Here is a 17,441-nt window from a genome sequence, read left to right on the forward strand (position 1 = left end):
GGTTGAAGGGATGCAAAGCTCATCCATACAACCCCCCGGAGCGGGAATACCCATCGCCCGTTGTTCTGTTGTCGTCGATGCGGCCTCAGCGCGGCACTGGAAAGGGCAAAACCCCGCTTGCCCTCACCCGCTGTGGCTTCGGGAGGGCAAGTGCGCATGCGCAAAGCGTGGGGGCCAATCAGCGAGCGCCCAGCTGGGGTGCGGGAGGGCGGACTCATGCGCCACCGATCAGCGTGCGCCCCCTAGAGTGCGGGAGGGCGCATGCGCGAAGCCGCAATTAGGGGAACATAGAGACCCCCCCCCATTTAAACTGCCCCACCTCCTACTTTGGGGACCCCCCTTTGAACCCCCACACCCCCCATAACACCCCAAACACCCTCCCCCCTCCCCAGGGGTGACTTATGGACCCCCCAAAATGCGGGGGCATCACCCCCTGCCCCCCCCCCATCTATTTTTGTGGGTTTTGGCTTTTTTTTTGCATTTTTATTTAAAAAAACCCCAAAACAAGCCAGGCCCGGGGAAGGGGGGAGGGGCACAAACCACAAGGGGGGGGGGGGGGGAAGGGTGGGACCCCCCCCTCGTGGCAAAGTTGGGGGGTGCACCCCAATTTGGGTAAATGGGGGGGGGGGCACAGGCTGGGGCAGGTTAAAACATCTCTGGGCAGCGCCCCCCAACCCGACCCCTCCCTCCCCATAAAAATCCCCCCCCTCGAAGAAAAGGGGGCCCCCCCCCTTAAAAAGGGGTGACCCCCCCCAAAAAAAGGGTGACCCCCCCCAAAAAAAGGGTGATCCCCCTAAAAGTGGGTAACCCCCCCCAAAAAAGAGGACACCCCTCAAAAGAGAGGTGAACCTCCCAAAAGAGAGGGTGACGCCCCCCCCAAAAGAGAGGGTGACCCCCCCCAAAAAGAGGGGGTGACCCCCCCAAAAGAGAGTGGCCAGGCCCCAAGAAGAGGGGATGACCCCCCAAAAGAGAACCCCCCCAAAGAGAGGGTGCCCCCAAAAAGAGGGGGTGGCCCCCCCTAAAAGGAGTGGCCCCCAAAACAGAGGTGACCCCCAAAAGAGACAGTGACCCCCCCAAAAAGGGGGTGACCCCCCCAAAAGAGAGCACCCCCTTAAAGAGAGTGGTCAGGCCCCCAGAAGAGGGGGTGACCCCCCAAAAGAGACCCCCCCCAAGGAGAGGGTGACCCCCCAAAAAGAGGGGGTGACCCCCAAAAAGAGGGGGTGACCCCCCCCAAAAGAGAGGGTAACCCCCCCAAAAGAGAGGAGTCAGGCCCCCAGAAGAGGAGGTGACCCCCTAAAAGAGACCCCCCCCCCCAAAGAGAGGGCGACCCCCCAAAAAGAGGGGGTGACCCACCCCAAAAGAGTGGCCAGGCCCCCAGAAGAGGAGGGTGACCCCTCCAAAAGAGACCCCCCCCAAAGAGAAGGTGACACCCCCAAAAAGAGGGGGTGCCCCCCCAAAAAGAAGGGGGTGCCCCCCTTGACCCCCAACCACCCCCCACAGTCTCTCTGCGCAGCAGCCGGGGGGGGGTCACAACCATTCCCCACTTTGGGGTGGGGGAGCCCTCCCGGATACCGGGGTGGCCCCCCCCAAAGATGTAGGGGTGTCCCCCCCTGGATTTGGGGGTGCCCCCCCCGGATTCTGGGGGTGCCCCCCCTGGATTTTGGGGGTGCTGTCAGGCGGGGAAGGGCTCCGGGGGGGGCTCGTCCTCCTGGAAGTGGCTGCGCTGCAGCAGCTTGACGTGGTACTCGTAGATCTTGAGCGCGGGGCCCAGGCGGATGGACAGACCCGTCAGCACGTCCGCCCGCTGCATCAGCAGCAGGGACTTCCCGTCGATCTCCTGGGGGGGGGACGGGACGGGGAGAGTGAGGGGGGGGGGCTGGGACACCCCCCGGGGACAAGGGGACAGCTCGGAGAGTGGGGGGACACGGGGAGTGTGGGGACACCCATGGGGATGGGGAGGCTGGATGTCAACGTCCTGCATCAGCAGCTGAGATGTCCCATTAGGATTTGGGGGGGACACACAGATTGGGGGGGACACAGGGATAGGGGGGGACACACACGGACTGGGGGGGGTCTTGGGGACACTCCCTGGGACAAGGGGACAACTCGGAGAATGGGGGGACACGGAGTGTGGGGACACCCATGGGGATGGGGAGGCTGGATGTCAATGTCCTGCATCAGCAGCTGAGATGTCCCATTAGGATATGGAGGGGACACACGGATTGGGGGGGACACACAGAGTGGGGGGGGACACACAGAGTGGGGGGGGACACACACGGACTGGGGGGGACTCTTGGGGTCACCCCCAGGGACAAGGGGACAGCTCGGAGAGTGGGGGGACACGGGGAGTGTGGGGACACCCATGGGGATGGGGAGGCTGGATGTCAACGTCCTGCATCAGCAGCTGAGATGTCCCATTAGGATTTGGGGGGGACACAGGGATAGGGGGGGACACACGAGGACTGGGGGGGGTCTTGGGGACACTCCCTGGGACAAGGGGACAGCTCGGGGAGTGGGGGGACACGGGGAGGGTGGGGACACCCATGGGGATGGGGAGGCTGGATGTCAATGTCCTGCATCAGCAGCTGAGATGTCCCATTAAGATTTGGGGGGGACAAACAGAATAGGGGGGACACACAGAGTGGGGGGGACACACACGGACTGGGGGGGGTCTTGGGGACACCCCCTGGGACAAAGGGACAGCTCAGAGAGTGGGGGGACACAGGGAGTGTGGGGACACCCATGGGGATGGGGAGGTTGGATGTCAACCTGCTACATCAGCAGCTGAGATGTCCCATTAGGATTTGGGGGGGACACACGGATTGGGGGGGACACACAGAGTGGGGGGGACACACACGGACTGGGGGGGACTCTTGGGGACACCCCCTGGGACAAAGGGACAGCTCGGGGAGTGGGGGGACACGGGGAGTGTGGGGACACCCATGGGGATGGGGAGGCTGGATGTCAACCTGCTACATCAGCAGCTGAGATGTCCCATTAGGATTTGGGGGGGACACATGGATTGGGGGGGACTCAGGGGACACACAGGGTGGGGGGGGACACACACGGACTGGGGGGGGTCTTGGGGACACCCCCTGGGATAAAGGGACAGCTCAGAGAGTGGGGGGACACGGGGAGTGTGGGGACACCCATGGGGATGGGGAGGCTGGATGTCAATGTCCTGCATCAGCAGCTGAGATGTCCCATTAGGATTTGGGGGGGACACATGGATTGGGGGGGACACAGGGATAGGGGGGGACACACATGGACTTGGGGGGGTCTTGGGGACACCCCCAAGGACAAGGGGACAGCTCGGAGAATGGGGGAACACGGGGAGTGGGGGGACACCCATGGGGATGGGGAGGCTGGATGTCAATGTCCTGCATCAGCAGCTGAGATGTCCCATTAGGATATGGGGGGGACACATGGATTGGGGGGGACACACAGAGTGGGGGGAGACACACAGGGTGGGGGGGACACACATGGACTGGGGGGGCTCTTGGGGACACCCCCTGGGACAAGGGGACAGCTTGGAGAGTGGGGGGACACGGGGAGTGTGGGGACACCCATGGGGATGGGGAGGCTGGATGTCAACGTCCTGCATCAGCAGCTGAGACTTCCCATTGATCTTTGGGGGGATCACATGGATTGGGGGGCACACACGGACTAGGGGGGACACCCACAGACTGGGGGGGTCTTGGGGACACCCCCTGGGACAAGGGGACAGCTCGGAGAGTGGGGGGACACGGGGAGTGTGGGGACACCCATGGGGATGGAGAGGCTGGATGTCAACGTCCTGCATCAGCAGCTGAGATGTCCCATTAGGATTTGGGGGTGACACATGGATTGGGGGGGACACACGGACTGGGGGGGCTCTTGGGGACACCCCTGGGGACAAGGGGACACCTCTGGGGACAAAGGGACACCTCTGGGGACAAAGGGACACTCACAAGCACAGGGTGACCCTCTGGGGACAGAGGGTGCAGGGGTGGCCACCCCAGGGAGCGTGGGTGCATGCAGTGAGCAGGGACACCTTGGGGACACCTTGGGGACACCCGGGCGGGGGGAGGTGACACGGGGGGGGTGACAGGGCCACACCTGCTCCTGGAAGGCGGTGGCTTGCTCGGGGAAGCCGGCCTCGGTGAAATAATCCACGACGTCCCGCACCGACCACTCCACGGGGTCCGACGCCTTCTCCTTCCTCCTGGGGACAGGGGACGGTGACACCGGGGGACGGTGACACCGGGGGGGGGGGGGACACGGTGACACTGGGGGGGGACTCACGCGCAGCCGAAGGGGGTCCCGTCGGCCGCCTGTGGCCCCGGCCGGCCTGGGGACAGTGGCACCGAGGGCTCGGCCCCCGCCAGCGCTGGGGACACTGTGGGGACATGGAGGGGGGGGGTCACACTGGGGTCCCCAAACTGTCCCCAAGTCACCTCAAATTGTCACCAAGTCTCTGCATCCCCCAAAAGTGTCCCCAAGTTTCCTGGATCCCCCTCCCAAGTTGTCCCCAAGTTCCTCCAAACTGTCCCCAAGTCCCCACTGTCACAAAGTCCCTGAACCCCCCAAATTGTCCCCAAGTCCCCCCAATTGCCCCACACATCCTGATCCCCCCCACAACTGCCCCATTGCCCCATAACTGCCCCCCAGCACCCCATAAATACCCCCCAGAACCCCAAACTGCCCCATAACTACCCCCAGCACCCCATAAATACCCCCCAGGACCCCAAACTGCCCCACAACTGCCCCCCAGCACCCCATAAATACCCCCTAGACCCCCAAACTGCCCCATAACTGCCCCCCAACACCCCATAAATACCCCCTAGAACCCCAAACTGCCCCATAACTACCCCCAGCACCCCATAAATACCCCCTAGACCCCCAAACTGCCCCATAACTGCCCCCCAACACCCCATAAATACCCCCTAGAACCCCAAACTGCCCCATAACTACCCCCAGCACCCCATAAATACCCCCTAGACCCCCAAACTGCCCCATAACTGCCCCCAACACCCCATAAATACCCCCTAGAACCCCAAACTGCCCCATAACTACCCCCAGCACCCCATAAATACCCCCCTAGAATCCCAAACTGCTCCCCCTGGGCCCCCAAACTGCCCCATAACTGCCCCCAGCACCCCATAAATACCCCCCTAGAACCCCAAACTGCCCCCCAGCACCCCATAAATACCCCCTAGAACCCCAAACTGCCCCATACCTGCCCCCCCAGCACCCCCCCAATAACCCAAACCCCCCCGTCCCCATGCAGCCCAAGTGCCCCCCAGTTTCCCCCGTGGCGGGGGGGTCACCTGCTCTGTCGGGCTGCCCGAACGCCCCCTCTTTTTTGAGGGGGGCCATGTGCTGGCAGGCGCTCTCCCCCGGCGAGCAGGCCTTGGGCTGGGGGGGCCGCTCGGGGGGGGGCTGCCCGGGGTGGCGACTTTGGGGAGGGGGGGGGCCCCCCCGGGCCTCGCCGTTCAGTTGCCGGGGGGCCCCCCCATCTTCCGAGGCCTCCGAGCCCGTCCCGTCCTCCTCTTCATCCTCCTCTTCCTCCTCCTCCTCCTCTCGCGCCGTCTCGGTGCTGCCGCGGGGGGGCTGGAAAGAAATGGGGGGGGGTCACCCCAAAAGTGTGAGGCCCTACCCTGATCTTGCAGGGTCCCCAATAAATCTCAGCCCCCCCCCCCCCCCCCAATCTGGGACCCCCCCCTAAATATCAGACCCCCTCCCCCAGAATCCGGGACCCCCCCCATAGCCTCAGACCCACCCCCCCCCTAAATCTCAGACACCTCCCCTTAAAATATGGGGACCCCCCTTACCTCTCAGACATCCCCCCCCAAAATCTGGGATCCCCCCCCTAAATCACAGACACCTCCCCTTAAAATATGGGACCCCCGTAAATATCAGACACCTCCGCCCCCCAAAATCTGGGACCCCCCACCCCCCAAAATCTGCGCCCCCCCCAAAGCCTCAGACCCCCCCACCTAAATCTCAGACACCTCCCCCCAAAATCTGGGACCCCCCTAAATATCAGACCCCACCTCCAAATCTGGGACCCCCCCATAATCTCAGACACACCCCCCCCCCCAAATCTGGGCCCCCCCCATAATCTCAGACACTCCCCCGCAAAATCTCAGACACTCCCCCCCAAAATCAAGACCCCCCCCCCCCCATCCCACTCACCCCCTCAGGGCCTGGGGACCCCCCTTGTCCCCCCCTTTCAGGGGTCCCTGTTCCCCTCACAGCCCCCCCAGGTCCCCTATGTCCCCCCCAGGTCCCCCCTGTCCCCTCAGGGTCCCCCTTAGGGGTCCCCTCATGGCACCCACAGGCCCCCTGTCACCTCAGGGGTCCCCACCATCCCCTCAGGGGTCCCCAGTCCCTCATGTCCCCCCCCCGGTCCCCTCAGGGGTCCCCAGTCCCTCATGTCCCCCCTGGTCCCCTCAGGGGTCCCCGGTCTCCTCAGCCCCTGGGTCTCTCATGTCCCCCCATGTCCCCTCAGGGGTCCCCAGTCCCTCATGTCCCCCCCCCGGTCCCCTCAGGGGTCCCCAGTACCTCATGTCCCCCCATGTCCCCTCAGGGGTCCCCAGTCCCCTCAGCCCCCAGGTCTCTCATGTCCCCCCAGGGGTCCTTGATCCCCTCACACCCCCTGGCCCCTCATGTCCCCCCGATCCCCTCAGGGGTCCCCTGACACCCCCCGGGTGCTCCCTGATCCCTCACGGTCCCCTCAGCTCCCCCGGTGCCCTCACAACCCCGGGTCCCTCATGTCCCCCCATGTCCCTGGTCCCCTCACACCCCCGGGTCCCTCATGTCCCCTCAGGGGTCCCCAATCCCCTCACATCCCCGGGTCCCTCACGTCCCCCCATGTCCCCTCAGGGGTCCCTGGTCCCTTCACCCTCCCTGGCCCCTCATGTCCCGCCGTCCCCTCACACCCTCAGGTCCCTCATGTCCCCCCATGTCCCCTCATGTCCCTCCGATCCCCTCAGGGGTCCCCGGTCCCTCATGTCCCCTCAGGGGTCCCCCTGTCCCTTCACCCTCCCTGGCCCCTCATGTCCCGCCGTCCCCTCACACCCCCGGGTCCCTCATGTCCCCTCATGTCCCCGATCCCCTCACACCCCCGGTCCCCCCGGTGCCCCCGATCCCCTCACACCCCCGGGTCCTTCATGTCCCCTCAGGGGTCCCCGATCCCCTCACACCCCCGGGTCCCTCATGTCCCCCCATGTCCCCTCAGGGGTCCCCGATCCCCTCACACCCCCGGGTCCCTCCCGTCCCCTCACCGCGCTCCTCCCCTCACCTTCCGGGCCCTCCCTGCGGCCCCTCTCCCCCTCTCCGCGCGGGCCATGGCGATGGTGGCGAGCCGGGTGCGCTCCAGCCGCCCTCCGCCGCTCCCTCCTCCGGCGCCGGGCCCGGGCCCGGACCCGCTCCCTCCTCCTCCTCCTCCTCCTCCTCCTCCGCCGCACGGCCCGCCCGTGGCTCCCAGCCCGCCGCCGTCGGCCGGCAGCGCCGAGCCCTGCAAGCGGCCGCGGGTCAGGCGGCCGTCGCCGCCGAGGTAGCGGGCGGTGTCGCGGAGGCTGACGGGCGGCTCGGCGCGGCGGGCGGGCGGCGGCGGCGGCGGGCGGCGCGGCGGTTGGACGCGGGCGGCGTTGCGGTAGGAGATGCTGCCCTTGTAGCTGACGCGGAGCACGGCCCGTTGCTGGATGAGCTTCTCCAGCTCGGCCCGCGTCCGCTCGGGCTCGGGGCCGTGCCGCCGCCGCACCATGCGGCAGATCCGCTCCAGGTCGGGCCGCGCCTTCCGAGAGCGTAACGAATCGATCGTGTCCAGGATCCACTCCTGGTACCGCGGTGCCTCCGGGCCCGGCGGCGGCGGCGGCGGCCCCGCCATGGCCCCCGCCCTCCTCCTCCTCCTCCTGTTCCTCCTCCCCCCTCCGCCCGCCCCCCCGCCCGCCCCGCCGCGGCCTCGCACCGGCGGCCGCCGCCGCCCGCCCGCCCGCGCCTTAAGGAGGAGGAGGAGCCGCCGCTGCCGCCGCCGCCGCCGCGCGCCCCTTAAGGCGGAGCCGCCCGCTCGCCCGCTCGCCACGCCCACTCCCGCCGCGCGCGGTACCGGACGCCACGCCCACTCCCGCCCTCTAGCACCGCCCACCGCTGTAAGCCACGCCCCTCCACTGCAAGCCGTGCCCTCCAGGGCAAGCCACGCCCAGCGCGGGAAAGCCCCCGCCCAGCGCTGCAAGCCACGCCCATCCAATAAGCCACGCCCGCCGCTGCAAGTCACGCCCGTCACATAAGCCACGCCCAGCGCGGGAAGCCACGCCCACCCCCCTGAGCCATGGGACCCTCCCACAGCCATTGGGTTCCCCCCAAGGGCCCCCCCAAACCCCCATGGGGTCTCCCCACTTTTCTTAGTGCCCCCCCCACACCCATTGGGTTCCCCCCAAGGGCCCCCCCAAACCCCCATGGGGTCTCCCCACTTTTCTTGGTGCCCCCCCTCCCATCCATTGGGTTCCCCCCAAGGGCCCCCCCAACCCCCCATGGGGTCTCCCCACTTTTCTTAGTGCCCCCCCCACACCCATGAGATCCCCCCAAGGGCCCCCCCAACCCCCATGGGGTCTCCCCACTTTTCTTAGTGCCCCCCCCCACACCCATGGGTTCCCCCCAAGGGCCCCCCCAAACCCCCATGGGGTCTCCCCACTTTTCTTGGTGCCCCCCCTCCCATCCATTGGGTTCCCCCCAAGGGCCCCCCCAACCCCCCATGGGGTCTCCCCACTTTTCTTAGTGCCCCCCCCACACCCATGAGATCCCCCCAAGGGCCCCCCCAACCCCCATGGGGTCTCCCCACTTTTCTTAGTGCCCCCCCCCACACCCATGGGTTCCCCCCAAGGGCCCCCCAAACCCCCATGGGGTCTCCCCACTTTTCTTGGTGCCCCTCCAAACCCATGGGATCCCCCCCAGCCCCATGGGGGAACTGGAAACCCCCAGGGTCCCCCCCAAACCCCCATGGGGTCTCCCCACTTTTCTTGGTGCCCCCCCAAACCCATGGGATCCCCCCCAGCCCCATGGGGGACCTGAAACCCCCAGGGTCCCCCCCACCCCAAAACCAACAGGCCCCCCTAAACCCAAGCCCCCCCCCAATCCCATAGGACCCCCCCCAAACCCACAGAACCCCCCTAATTCCATTGATTCCCCCCTACATTTAGAGCCCCCCAACTCCCTCCATCCCTCTCCCACCAATCCCTTTAAGTTTAGGCACCCACCCCAATACTTCCTTCTCATAATAAACAAACACTTAATATTTTAATATCATTAAATAAAACTTCATCAGATTCACCCCAAATACATTAATTAGGGTGGTCCCCCTCCTTCTCCAGCCCCTTCCCCAACCCTGAGGTGATCTTGGCGCCATTTTGATCCCTGAGGTGATTTTGGCGCCATTTTGACCCTGAGGTGATTTTGGCGCCATTTTGACCCTGAGGTGATTTTGGCGCCATTTTGAACCCTGAGGTGATTCCGGCGCCATTTTGATCCCCAAAGAGAGCACAATGTCCCCCCTTGGGCTCCCGTTCTCCAGGATGAACCCCCCAGAGGAGGAATTTAATGAAATATAAGAAGTGTAGGGTGTTGTGTGTGGGCAGAACAACCCCAGGTTCCAGTGGGAGTTGGGAAGGAGCTGTTGGAGAGCGGGGAAAAGGGAGCTGGGGGTTCTGGGGACAGCAGGGTGAGCATGAGGAAAGGGTTTAGTTGCGATACTATCAGGATATACTTTAAAAACATATATATATATAACGTACATATGCCCATAGCACCCTGAGAACGCCCAATCTCATCTGATCTGGGAAGCTAAGCAGGGTCGGGCCCGGTCAGTGCTTGGATGGGAGACCAATGGTACCTGGGGGGGATTAGAAGGGGATGCTCAGTGGGTCAGAGAGGTTCTCCTGCCCCTCTGCTCTGCCCTTTAGTTCAAACATCATCAGAACATACTTGTGAAATGTATATATATACGTACACATGTATGTATGGCCCCCCATGGGCATAGGGGAGACCCCAAAGGGACTCAGGGGGATGGGAGGGACCAGGAAGCCCCCATGGGCAGAGGGGACCTAAGGGACCCAGAGGGATGGGAGGGGACCAGGAACCCCCCCAAAGGGACAAGGGACACCCCAAAGGGACCCAGAGGGATGGGAGGGGACCAGGAACCCCAATGAGCATAGGGAACACCCCAAAGGGACCCAGAGGACCAGGAACCCCCCCAAAGGGACCCAGAGGGATGGGAGGGGACCAGGACCCCCAATGAGCATAGGGGACACCCCAAAGGGACCCAGAGGACCAGGAACCCCCCCAAAGGGACCCAGAGGACCAGGAACCCCCAAAGGGACAAGGGACACCCCAAAGGGACCAGAGGACCAGGAACCCCCCAAAGGGACAAGGGACACCCCAAAGGGACCCAGAGGACCAGGAACCCCCCAAAGGGACAAGGGACACCCCAAAGGGACCCAGAGGACCAGGAACCCCCCCAAAGGGACAAGGGACACCCCAAAGGGACCCAGAGGACCAGGAACCCCCCAAAGGGACAAGGGACACCCCAAAGGGACCCAGAGGACCAGGAACCCCCCCAAAGGGACAAGGGACACCCCAAAGGGACCCAGAGGACCAGGAACCCCCCAAAGGGACAAGGGACACCCCAAAGGGACCCAGAGGACCAGGAACCCCCCCAAAGGGACAATGGACACCCCAAAGGGACCCAGAGGACCAGGAACCCCCCAAAGGGACAAGGGACACCCCAAAGGGACCCAGAGGACCAGGAACCCCCCCAAAGGGACAAGGGACACCCCAAAGGGACCCAGAGGACCAGGAACCCCCCCAAAGGGACAAGGGACACCCCAAAGGGACCCAGAGGACCAGGAACCCCCCCAAAGGGACAAGGGACACCCCAAAGGGACCCAGAGGACAAGGAACCCCCCAAAGGGACAAGGGACACCCCAAAGGGACCCAGAGGACCAGGAACCCCCCAAAGGGACAAGGGACACCCCAAAGGGACCCAGAGGACCAGGAACCCCCCCAAAGGGATAAGGGACACCCCAAAGGGACCCAGAGGACCAGGAACCCCCGCAAAGGGACAACAGACCCCTCAAACCCTTTGAGAGTGACATAGTGTCCCCTTGGGAGGGGACATGGGCCCCCCCAGGTTCAAGGGACTCTCCAGTCACCCAGGAGGGGACATGGGACCCCCCTGGTCATTTGGGGGGGGGGGGACAGGGCACCCCCAGGAGGGGATGGGGGGGACATAGGGACACACATACCTGGGTTGGCTTCTTCCACTGAGAACATCCCGCTTGGTCCAGGCCAAAAACTCCTTCGCTAAGGGGGGGGACAGGAGGGGGTGGGGGTATCAGCACCACCAAGGGACCCAGGCGTCCGGGCGCCATGTCCCCCACCCCCCCAGGATGGTCTGAACCTCCCAGTACCTGGGGTGTGGGGGGGGAAATACCACCCCCCCCCCCTTTAAACAAGGGAAACTGAGGCAGAGAGGAGCTGAGCGGCCAGAGGACCCAGGCGTCCGGGGGTGACCCCACCCCCCATTTGCGGACCCCCCAAACACCCCTGGGTGGGGGAGGGCAGGGGGACCCAGGCGTCCGGGGGTGACCCCCCCCCCCCCAACTTGGGGACCCCCCAAACACCCTTGGGTGGGCGAGGACAGGGGGACCCAGGCGTCCGGGGGTGACCCCCCAACTTGGGGACCCCCCCAAACACCCCTGGGTGGGGAAGGGCAGGGGGACCCAGGCGTCCGGGGCAGACCCCAAAGTGTGTAGGGGGATGGATCCCTTTGCCCCCCCCCCACCCCAAGTCAGGGCTGGCCCTGGGGGGGCCCCTCCCGCCCCCTTCTTTTGGGGTCCCCTGGCCTGTTCCCGGGGGGGTGCCCCCGCTCTTGGCCCCCCCAGACCCCCCCGTAGCGGAGGAGCCGCCCCAGCAGCAGCCCCCACAGCAGCAGCTGCACCCAGAGCTGGAAGTGGGGGTCCCAGCCCCACTGTGCCCCCCCGGGGTCCATCGACCCCCCTCTCAGGGCCGGGGTCCCAATGCCCCCCCCTCCGGGGTCCCCCTGCTCCCTCAATAACGCCCCCAGCACCCCAATACCCGCTAGTGCCCCCCAAGTAACCTAATGACCCTTTGGCGTCCCTCAGCCCCCCAGCGTCCCCAAACAGACCCCGCGTTGGGACAGGGTCCCCAATACCCCCTCAGTGTCCACTCGATGTCCCCTCGGTTGCTCCCAGGTCCTCTAAACCCCCCGGGGGCCCCCCCAGTCCCCCAACACCCCTTGGTGTCCCCCCAGCTATTGTTCACGAAGCCCCCGGGGGAACCCAGGCGTCCGGGCCCCGCACCCTCCCTCTAGGACCCAGGAGACACCCCAGCCCTGCACCTGCACAAGCCCCGCCCCTTCCCGTGCAGACCCCGCCCCGATCCCCATGGCAACGCGCAGCTTACCCCACCCCTTTCCACTAGACCCCGCCCCATCCCCATGGCAACCCAGCCATGCCCCGCCTCTTCCCCCAGGCACCCCTCTCGTCCCCATGGCAACCACAGCGCCCCGCCCCTTTCCCTCAAGCCCCGCCCTGTCGCCACGGCAACCACACAGGCCCCGCCCCTTCGTTCAAGCTCCACCCCCGCGCTCCCCGCCCTGGGCGGGGTGGGGGAGACAGCGGCTTGTCCGGTGCCTTCCCCGGTTAGCACGGCCCCCCTCGCCACGTTCAGCGAGGTGCCCCCCCCTTCCCGTCCCGGTTCCTCCGGTCCCAGCCCAGCTTAGTCCGACCCCGCCCCCTCGGTCCGGTGCACCGAACGCGGTCCCGCCTCCACCCGCCCCCCCGCTCACCGCTCTCCAGCTCCCGCCCTTCCCGTGTCCGCCCCGCACCGCCCGGCCACTCGCCCCGCCCCTCGGCGCCCATTGGTACCCGGCCTAGAGGTGGGCGGGGCTCACTCCCCTAGCCCCGCCCCATCACTACTCTGCCAATGGGGAGGGCGAAGGGGCGGGACGAAAGCAGCGGCCCCGCCCAGCGGCGCCGGGGCGCGCATGCGCAGCGCCCGGCCACGCGCGGCCTCGTGCCGGCGCCTCGCGCGAGACGCGCCCCGAGCCCCGTTAATTAACCTAATGAGGCCACACCCCCCTCCCTTAATCAGGCCACGCTCATCAGCGCGGGCCCTGTCCCCTGTGCCTTGACGAGCCCTGTAATTAATTACCTCCCCTTCAATTAATGAGCTCATCACCAACCTGCTGCTTAATTACCCCAGCTCATTAACATATGCTAAGTAGCACTAGTAATAATCACACTTACTACCGGTGCTCCCGCTGCAGTGCCTGCTCTTAATTACTCATTAACGGGGGGTGCCCCGCACTCACTAATTAACCCAATGAGCCCAGGTCCGACGCGCGCTTCACCCCGGGGGCGGGGCCTCGCTGTTGCCCCGCCCACTTCCGGTGTCCCCGTTTCGGGGCGGGGGGGACAGGCGACCCCCGGTCCCCGTTGTCACCGGGACCCCAACTCACGGCCAACAGGTACCGATCCCGCCCCCCCCCCCCGCCATTCCCGTCCCCTCACAGCGTTCCCGCCCTTTTCCGGTCCCCTCACAGCGTTCCCGCCCTTTTCCGGTCCCCTCATCCCCCCCGTTAGCGGCTTCTCAGGCTGCTCCCCAACCCCTAGGAAACCCTAAACTCACTTTCCGCTCTATTCTTTTATTCGTTTAACGTATTACTCTAATTTATTGGCGTTTTAGACGCTTCCCGCCCGTTTCTGGGGGTGAGGAACCGGCCCCTCACGCGTTCCCGCCTTTTTCGCTCCCTCAGACTCGCGCTCCCGGTACCTCAGGCGCTTCCCGCCCTTTTTGCTCCCTCACACCTTGTGCCCCCCCCCCAATTAACACCTTTAACCGTTAACCCCCACCAATTAATGACTCTTTACATGGTGCCCCCCCCCAATTAATGCTTTTTACCCTTTAGAGGGTGCTCCCCCCCTTTATAGTTTCACATCCCGTTATTTAACAGCCCTTTACATGGTGCCCCCCCTCAGTTAATGGCTCTTTACCTGGTGCCCCCCCTCAATTAATGGCTTTTTACCTCATATACCCCCCCAATTAATGGCTTTTACATGGTGCCCCCCCTCAATTAATGGCTTTTTACCTCATACCCCCCCAATTAATGACTTTTACATGGTGCCCCCCCCACACTTAATGCCTCTTTACTTGGTGCCCCCCCCATTAATGACTTTTTACCTGGTACCCCCACTAATTAACGGCTTTTAGTGCCCCCCCCAAGTTAACACCTTTTACATGGTGCCCCCCCCCCCATTTAACGACTTTTTAACCTGGTACCCCCACCAATTAATGGCTTTTGGTGCCCCCCCCCCCAAGTTAGTGGCTCTTTACCTGGTGCCCCCCCACCCAACCTGGTACCCCCACTAATTAGTGGCTTTTACATGCCCCCCCCCCCCCCCCACTTAATGGCTTTTTACCTGGTACCCCCCCCAATTAATGGCTTTTACATGGTGCCCCCCCCAACTTGGTCCCCCCCCAATTAATGGCTTTTAGATGGTGCCCCCCCCAACTTGGTACCCCCCCCCAATTAATGGCTTTTACATGGTGCCCCCCCAACTTGGTACCCCCCCCCAATTAATGGCTTTTACATGGTGCCCCCCCACACTTAATGGCTCTTTACTTGGTGCCCCCCCCTCCCCAATTAATCACTTTTTACCTGATACCCCCCCCCCAATTAATGGCTTTTACATGGTGCCCCCCCCCATTAATGGCTTTTTACCTGGTACCCCCCCAATTAATGATTTTTACCTGCCCCCCCCCCCCCCATTTAACGACTTTTTACCTGGTACCCCCACCAATTAACGGCTTTTGGTGCCCCCCCCCCCATTTAACGACTTTTTACATGGTGCTCCCTCTAATTAATGACGCTTTATCTATTCCCCCCCCCCATTTAATTACCCTTTACGTGCTTCCCCCCCTCCTATTTAACGGCTCTTTACACTCTGCCCCCCCCCACCCTGCCCCTTTTTCCCGCCCCCGCGTTGATTGACAGGCGGGGGGGCGTGGCGGGCGCGCGCCACGGGGGGGCGCTGTCGGCGGTGGCCGCCGGGTTTTGGGGGGGGGGGGGGGGGGAAGAAGGGGGGGGGTTGGGGGGGGGGGGCTCGCGCCGCCCGCACCGCCCGCGCCGCGCGCCGCATGGAGCTGCCCCCCCGGGCCCGCGCGCCCCCGCAGGTACGGGGGGGGGGGGGATGGATGTGCCCCCCGGGGGGGGCCCTTTGCAAAATGGGGGGGGCTGTGCAATGCGGGGGGGGCGTGCGAAGTGGTGGGGGGGGCTGTGTAAACCGAAAAGGGGGGGGGGGGGTGTGCAAATCGGCGAGGGATCCTTTGCAAAAGAGGGGGGGGTGTGCAAGCCGGGGGGGGGCTCTTTGCAAAAGGGGGCGCGGTGTGCAAACCGAGGGGGGCCCTTTGCAAAATGGGGGGGGCCTGCGAACCAGGGGTGCTGTGCAGACCGGGGGGGCTGCGTGTAAACCAGGGGTGCTGTGCAAACCGGGGGGGACCCTTTGCAAAATGGGGGGGGCCTGCGAACCAGGGGTGCTGTGCAAACCGGGGGGGACCCTTTGCAAAATGGGGGGGCCTGCGAACCAGTGGTGCTGTGCAAACCGGGGGGGGCCCTTAGCAAAATGGGGGGGGCCTGCAAACCAGGGGTGCTGTGCAAACCAGGGGGGGCTGTGTGCAAAATGGGGGGGCCTGCGAACCAGGGGTGCTGTGCAAACCGGGGGGGGCCCTTTGCAAAATGGGGGGGGGTGTGCAAACCAGGGGTGCTGCGTGTAAACCAGGGGTGCTGTGCAAACCGGGGGGGGCTCTTTGCAAAATGGGGGGGCCTGCAAACCATGGGGGCTGTGCAAACCGAGGGGGCCCTTTGCAAAATGGGGGGGGCCCTTTGCAAAAGGGGGGGGGTTTGCAGACCAGGGATGCTGTACAAACGGGGGGGAGCCCTTTGGAAAAGGGGGGGGCCTGCAAACCAGGGGGGACCCTTTGCAAAATGGGGGGGGCCCCTTTGTAAAATGGGGGGTGGCATGCAAACCAGGGGGACTGTGTAAATGGGGGGGGGGCCTTTCCAAAAGGGGGGGGGGGGGCATGCAAACCAGGGGTGCTGTATAAACCGGGGGGGGGCCCTTTGTAAAATGGGGGGTGGCCGTGCAAACCAGGGGGGCTGTGTGCAAACCAGGGGTGCTATGCAAACTGGGGGGGGCCCTTTGCAAAATGGGGGGGTTGTGCAAGCTTGGGGGGGGTCGTGCAAGCTGGGGGGGGCTGTACAATGCGAGGAGACCCTTTGCAAAAGGGAGGGGACTGTGCTATGTGGGGGGGCCCTTTGCAAAATGGGGGGGGGAGCTGTGAAAACTGCAGAGGTGCTGTGCAAAAGGGGGGGGGGGGCGTACAATGCTGGGGGGTTGTTGTGCAAGATGGGGGGGTCCTTGTGATGGGGGGGGCTGTGCAATGGGGGGGGGTCTGTGTAAAAATGGGGGGGGCCCATGTAGTGTGGGGGAGCTGGAGGGGGGGTTGTGCAATGTGGGGGGTGCTGTGCAAAGGGGGGGAAGGGGGGTGTGCAATAAGGGGGGGCTGTGGAATGGGGGGGGGGCATGAGAATCGCAGAGGTGCACTGTGCAAAAAAAGGGGGGTCTGTTCAGTGGGGGGGGGTTGGAAGAATTTGGGGGGGCACTGTCAGCACCGTACTGTGACCACCCCCTCGTTGTTGGGGACATCGGGCCCCCCCAAATCAACCCCCCCCCAACTGGGGGGCTGTTGGGAGGGGCAGCTCCGCCTTTATTATTTTGGGGGGTCGATCTGGTACCCCCCCCCCCTCCACAGGGATACTGAGGCACGGGGGGGCATGCCTGGGTCCCTGGCGAGGACCCAGGCATCCGGCGGGTGGAGGGGGGGGCGATGTGGAGCAGGCCCCCCCTCTTTGTGCCTCAGTTTCCCCATGGGCTGGGGCGGCTCCCCCTGGGTCCTCTGGGGTGGGGGGGCAGTTGGGGGGGGCCCTTGGCCACCCGGGTCCCCCGGGGGGGGGCGGTGTGCAAGGCATCCTGGGAAGGTGGTGCGGCCCCCCCCCCCCCCCCGCGCCTTGGTTCCCACAATGCCCCGCGGCCTCCCCCATCACTTTGCGGGGGGGGGGGGGTGTCTGGTGAGTTTCCCACAATGCACCGCGGCGCCGTCTCCCTGGCAACGCGCCGGATGGGAGCTGCCCGGCCGGGGCTGAGCTTCCCACAATGCACCGCGGCCCCATCCCCCGCACCGGGTGAGCGCGGTGGGGCGGGGGGGGGGCGGGGGGCCCGAACGCCTGGGTCCCCTGTGCGGGGCGGGGGGGGCATAATCGGCTTTATTCCCCCCTCCAGGGGCTGCTGAGCTGCGGATTAGGCGGGGGGGGGGGGAGGGCG

The 17,441-nt window shown here is 65.1% G+C and overlaps 2 protein-coding genes and 1 long non-coding RNA gene across 8 annotated transcripts in view; 1 reads left to right on the plus strand and 2 right to left on the minus strand.

Annotated features, from left to right (window-relative positions):
* Nucleotides 1-1,344: 1,344 nt before the first annotated feature.
* SAMD1 (sterile alpha motif domain containing 1) lies at nucleotides 1,345-7,908 on the minus strand. Its single transcript, XM_071800704.1, has 5 exons — nucleotides 7,286-7,908; nucleotides 5,310-5,592; nucleotides 4,285-4,378; nucleotides 4,099-4,204; nucleotides 1,345-1,837 (listed from the first exon to the last, which is right to left on the minus strand). Exons 1-5 carry the CDS (start codon nucleotides 7,871-7,873, stop codon nucleotides 1,673-1,675), a joined length of 1,236 nt encoding a protein of 411 aa, XP_071656805.1. The 5' UTR covers nucleotides 7,874-7,908; the 3' UTR covers nucleotides 1,345-1,672.
* Nucleotides 7,909-9,268: 1,360 nt separating this feature from the next.
* LOC139825996 (uncharacterized) lies at nucleotides 9,269-12,891 on the minus strand. 2 transcript variants are annotated; one of them, XR_011736124.1, is made up of 3 exons: nucleotides 12,848-12,891; nucleotides 11,283-11,340; nucleotides 9,269-9,871 (listed from the first exon to the last, which is right to left on the minus strand). It is a non-coding gene; the product is annotated as an uncharacterized lncRNA (long non-coding RNA). The 2 variants fall into 2 exon arrangements; XR_011736125.1 differs by lacking the exon at nucleotides 12,848-12,891 and adding an exon at nucleotides 11,448-11,809.
* Nucleotides 12,892-15,181: 2,290 nt separating this feature from the next.
* LOC136113912 (adhesion G protein-coupled receptor L1-like) overlaps nucleotides 15,182-17,441 on the plus strand; it is a 54,605-nt gene continuing 52,345 nt past the window's right edge. For 4 of the 5 annotated variants that reach the window (XM_071800606.1, XM_071800610.1, XM_071800607.1 and 1 more), the window contains exon 1: nucleotides 17,220-17,302. In XM_071800606.1, the coding sequence (XP_071656707.1) occupies nucleotides 17,274-17,302 (29 nt within the window). In that variant the 5' untranslated portion in view covers nucleotides 17,220-17,273. Of the gene's footprint in view, nucleotides 15,235-17,219; nucleotides 17,303-17,441 lie in introns of those variants that run through there. The other variant, XM_071800609.1, reaches the window with a different exon arrangement.

Source organism: Patagioenas fasciata, chromosome 32 (assembly GCF_037038585.1).
Source record: "Patagioenas fasciata isolate bPatFas1 chromosome 32, bPatFas1.hap1, whole genome shotgun sequence".
In the NCBI taxonomy this organism is placed as follows: Eukaryota; Metazoa; Chordata; class Aves; order Columbiformes; family Columbidae; genus Patagioenas; species Patagioenas fasciata.

What these genes read in the sequence shown, in the direction of transcription:
- SAMD1 (XM_071800704.1), bottom strand. Translation starts at nt 7,873, where the DNA reads ATGGCGGGGCCGCCGCCGCCGCCGCCGGGCCCGGAGGCACCGCGGTAC. An exon ending in CGGGCAGCCCGACAGAGCAG is followed by an intron (nt 4,379 to 5,309) that starts GTGACCCCCCCG and finishes ATGTCCCCACAG; the next exon opens with TGTCCCCAGCGCTGGCGGGG. An exon ending in CCACCGCCTTCCAGGAGCAG is followed by an intron (nt 1,838 to 4,098) that starts GTGTGGCCCTGT and finishes TCCCCCCCCCAG; the next exon opens with GAGATCGACGGGAAGTCCCT.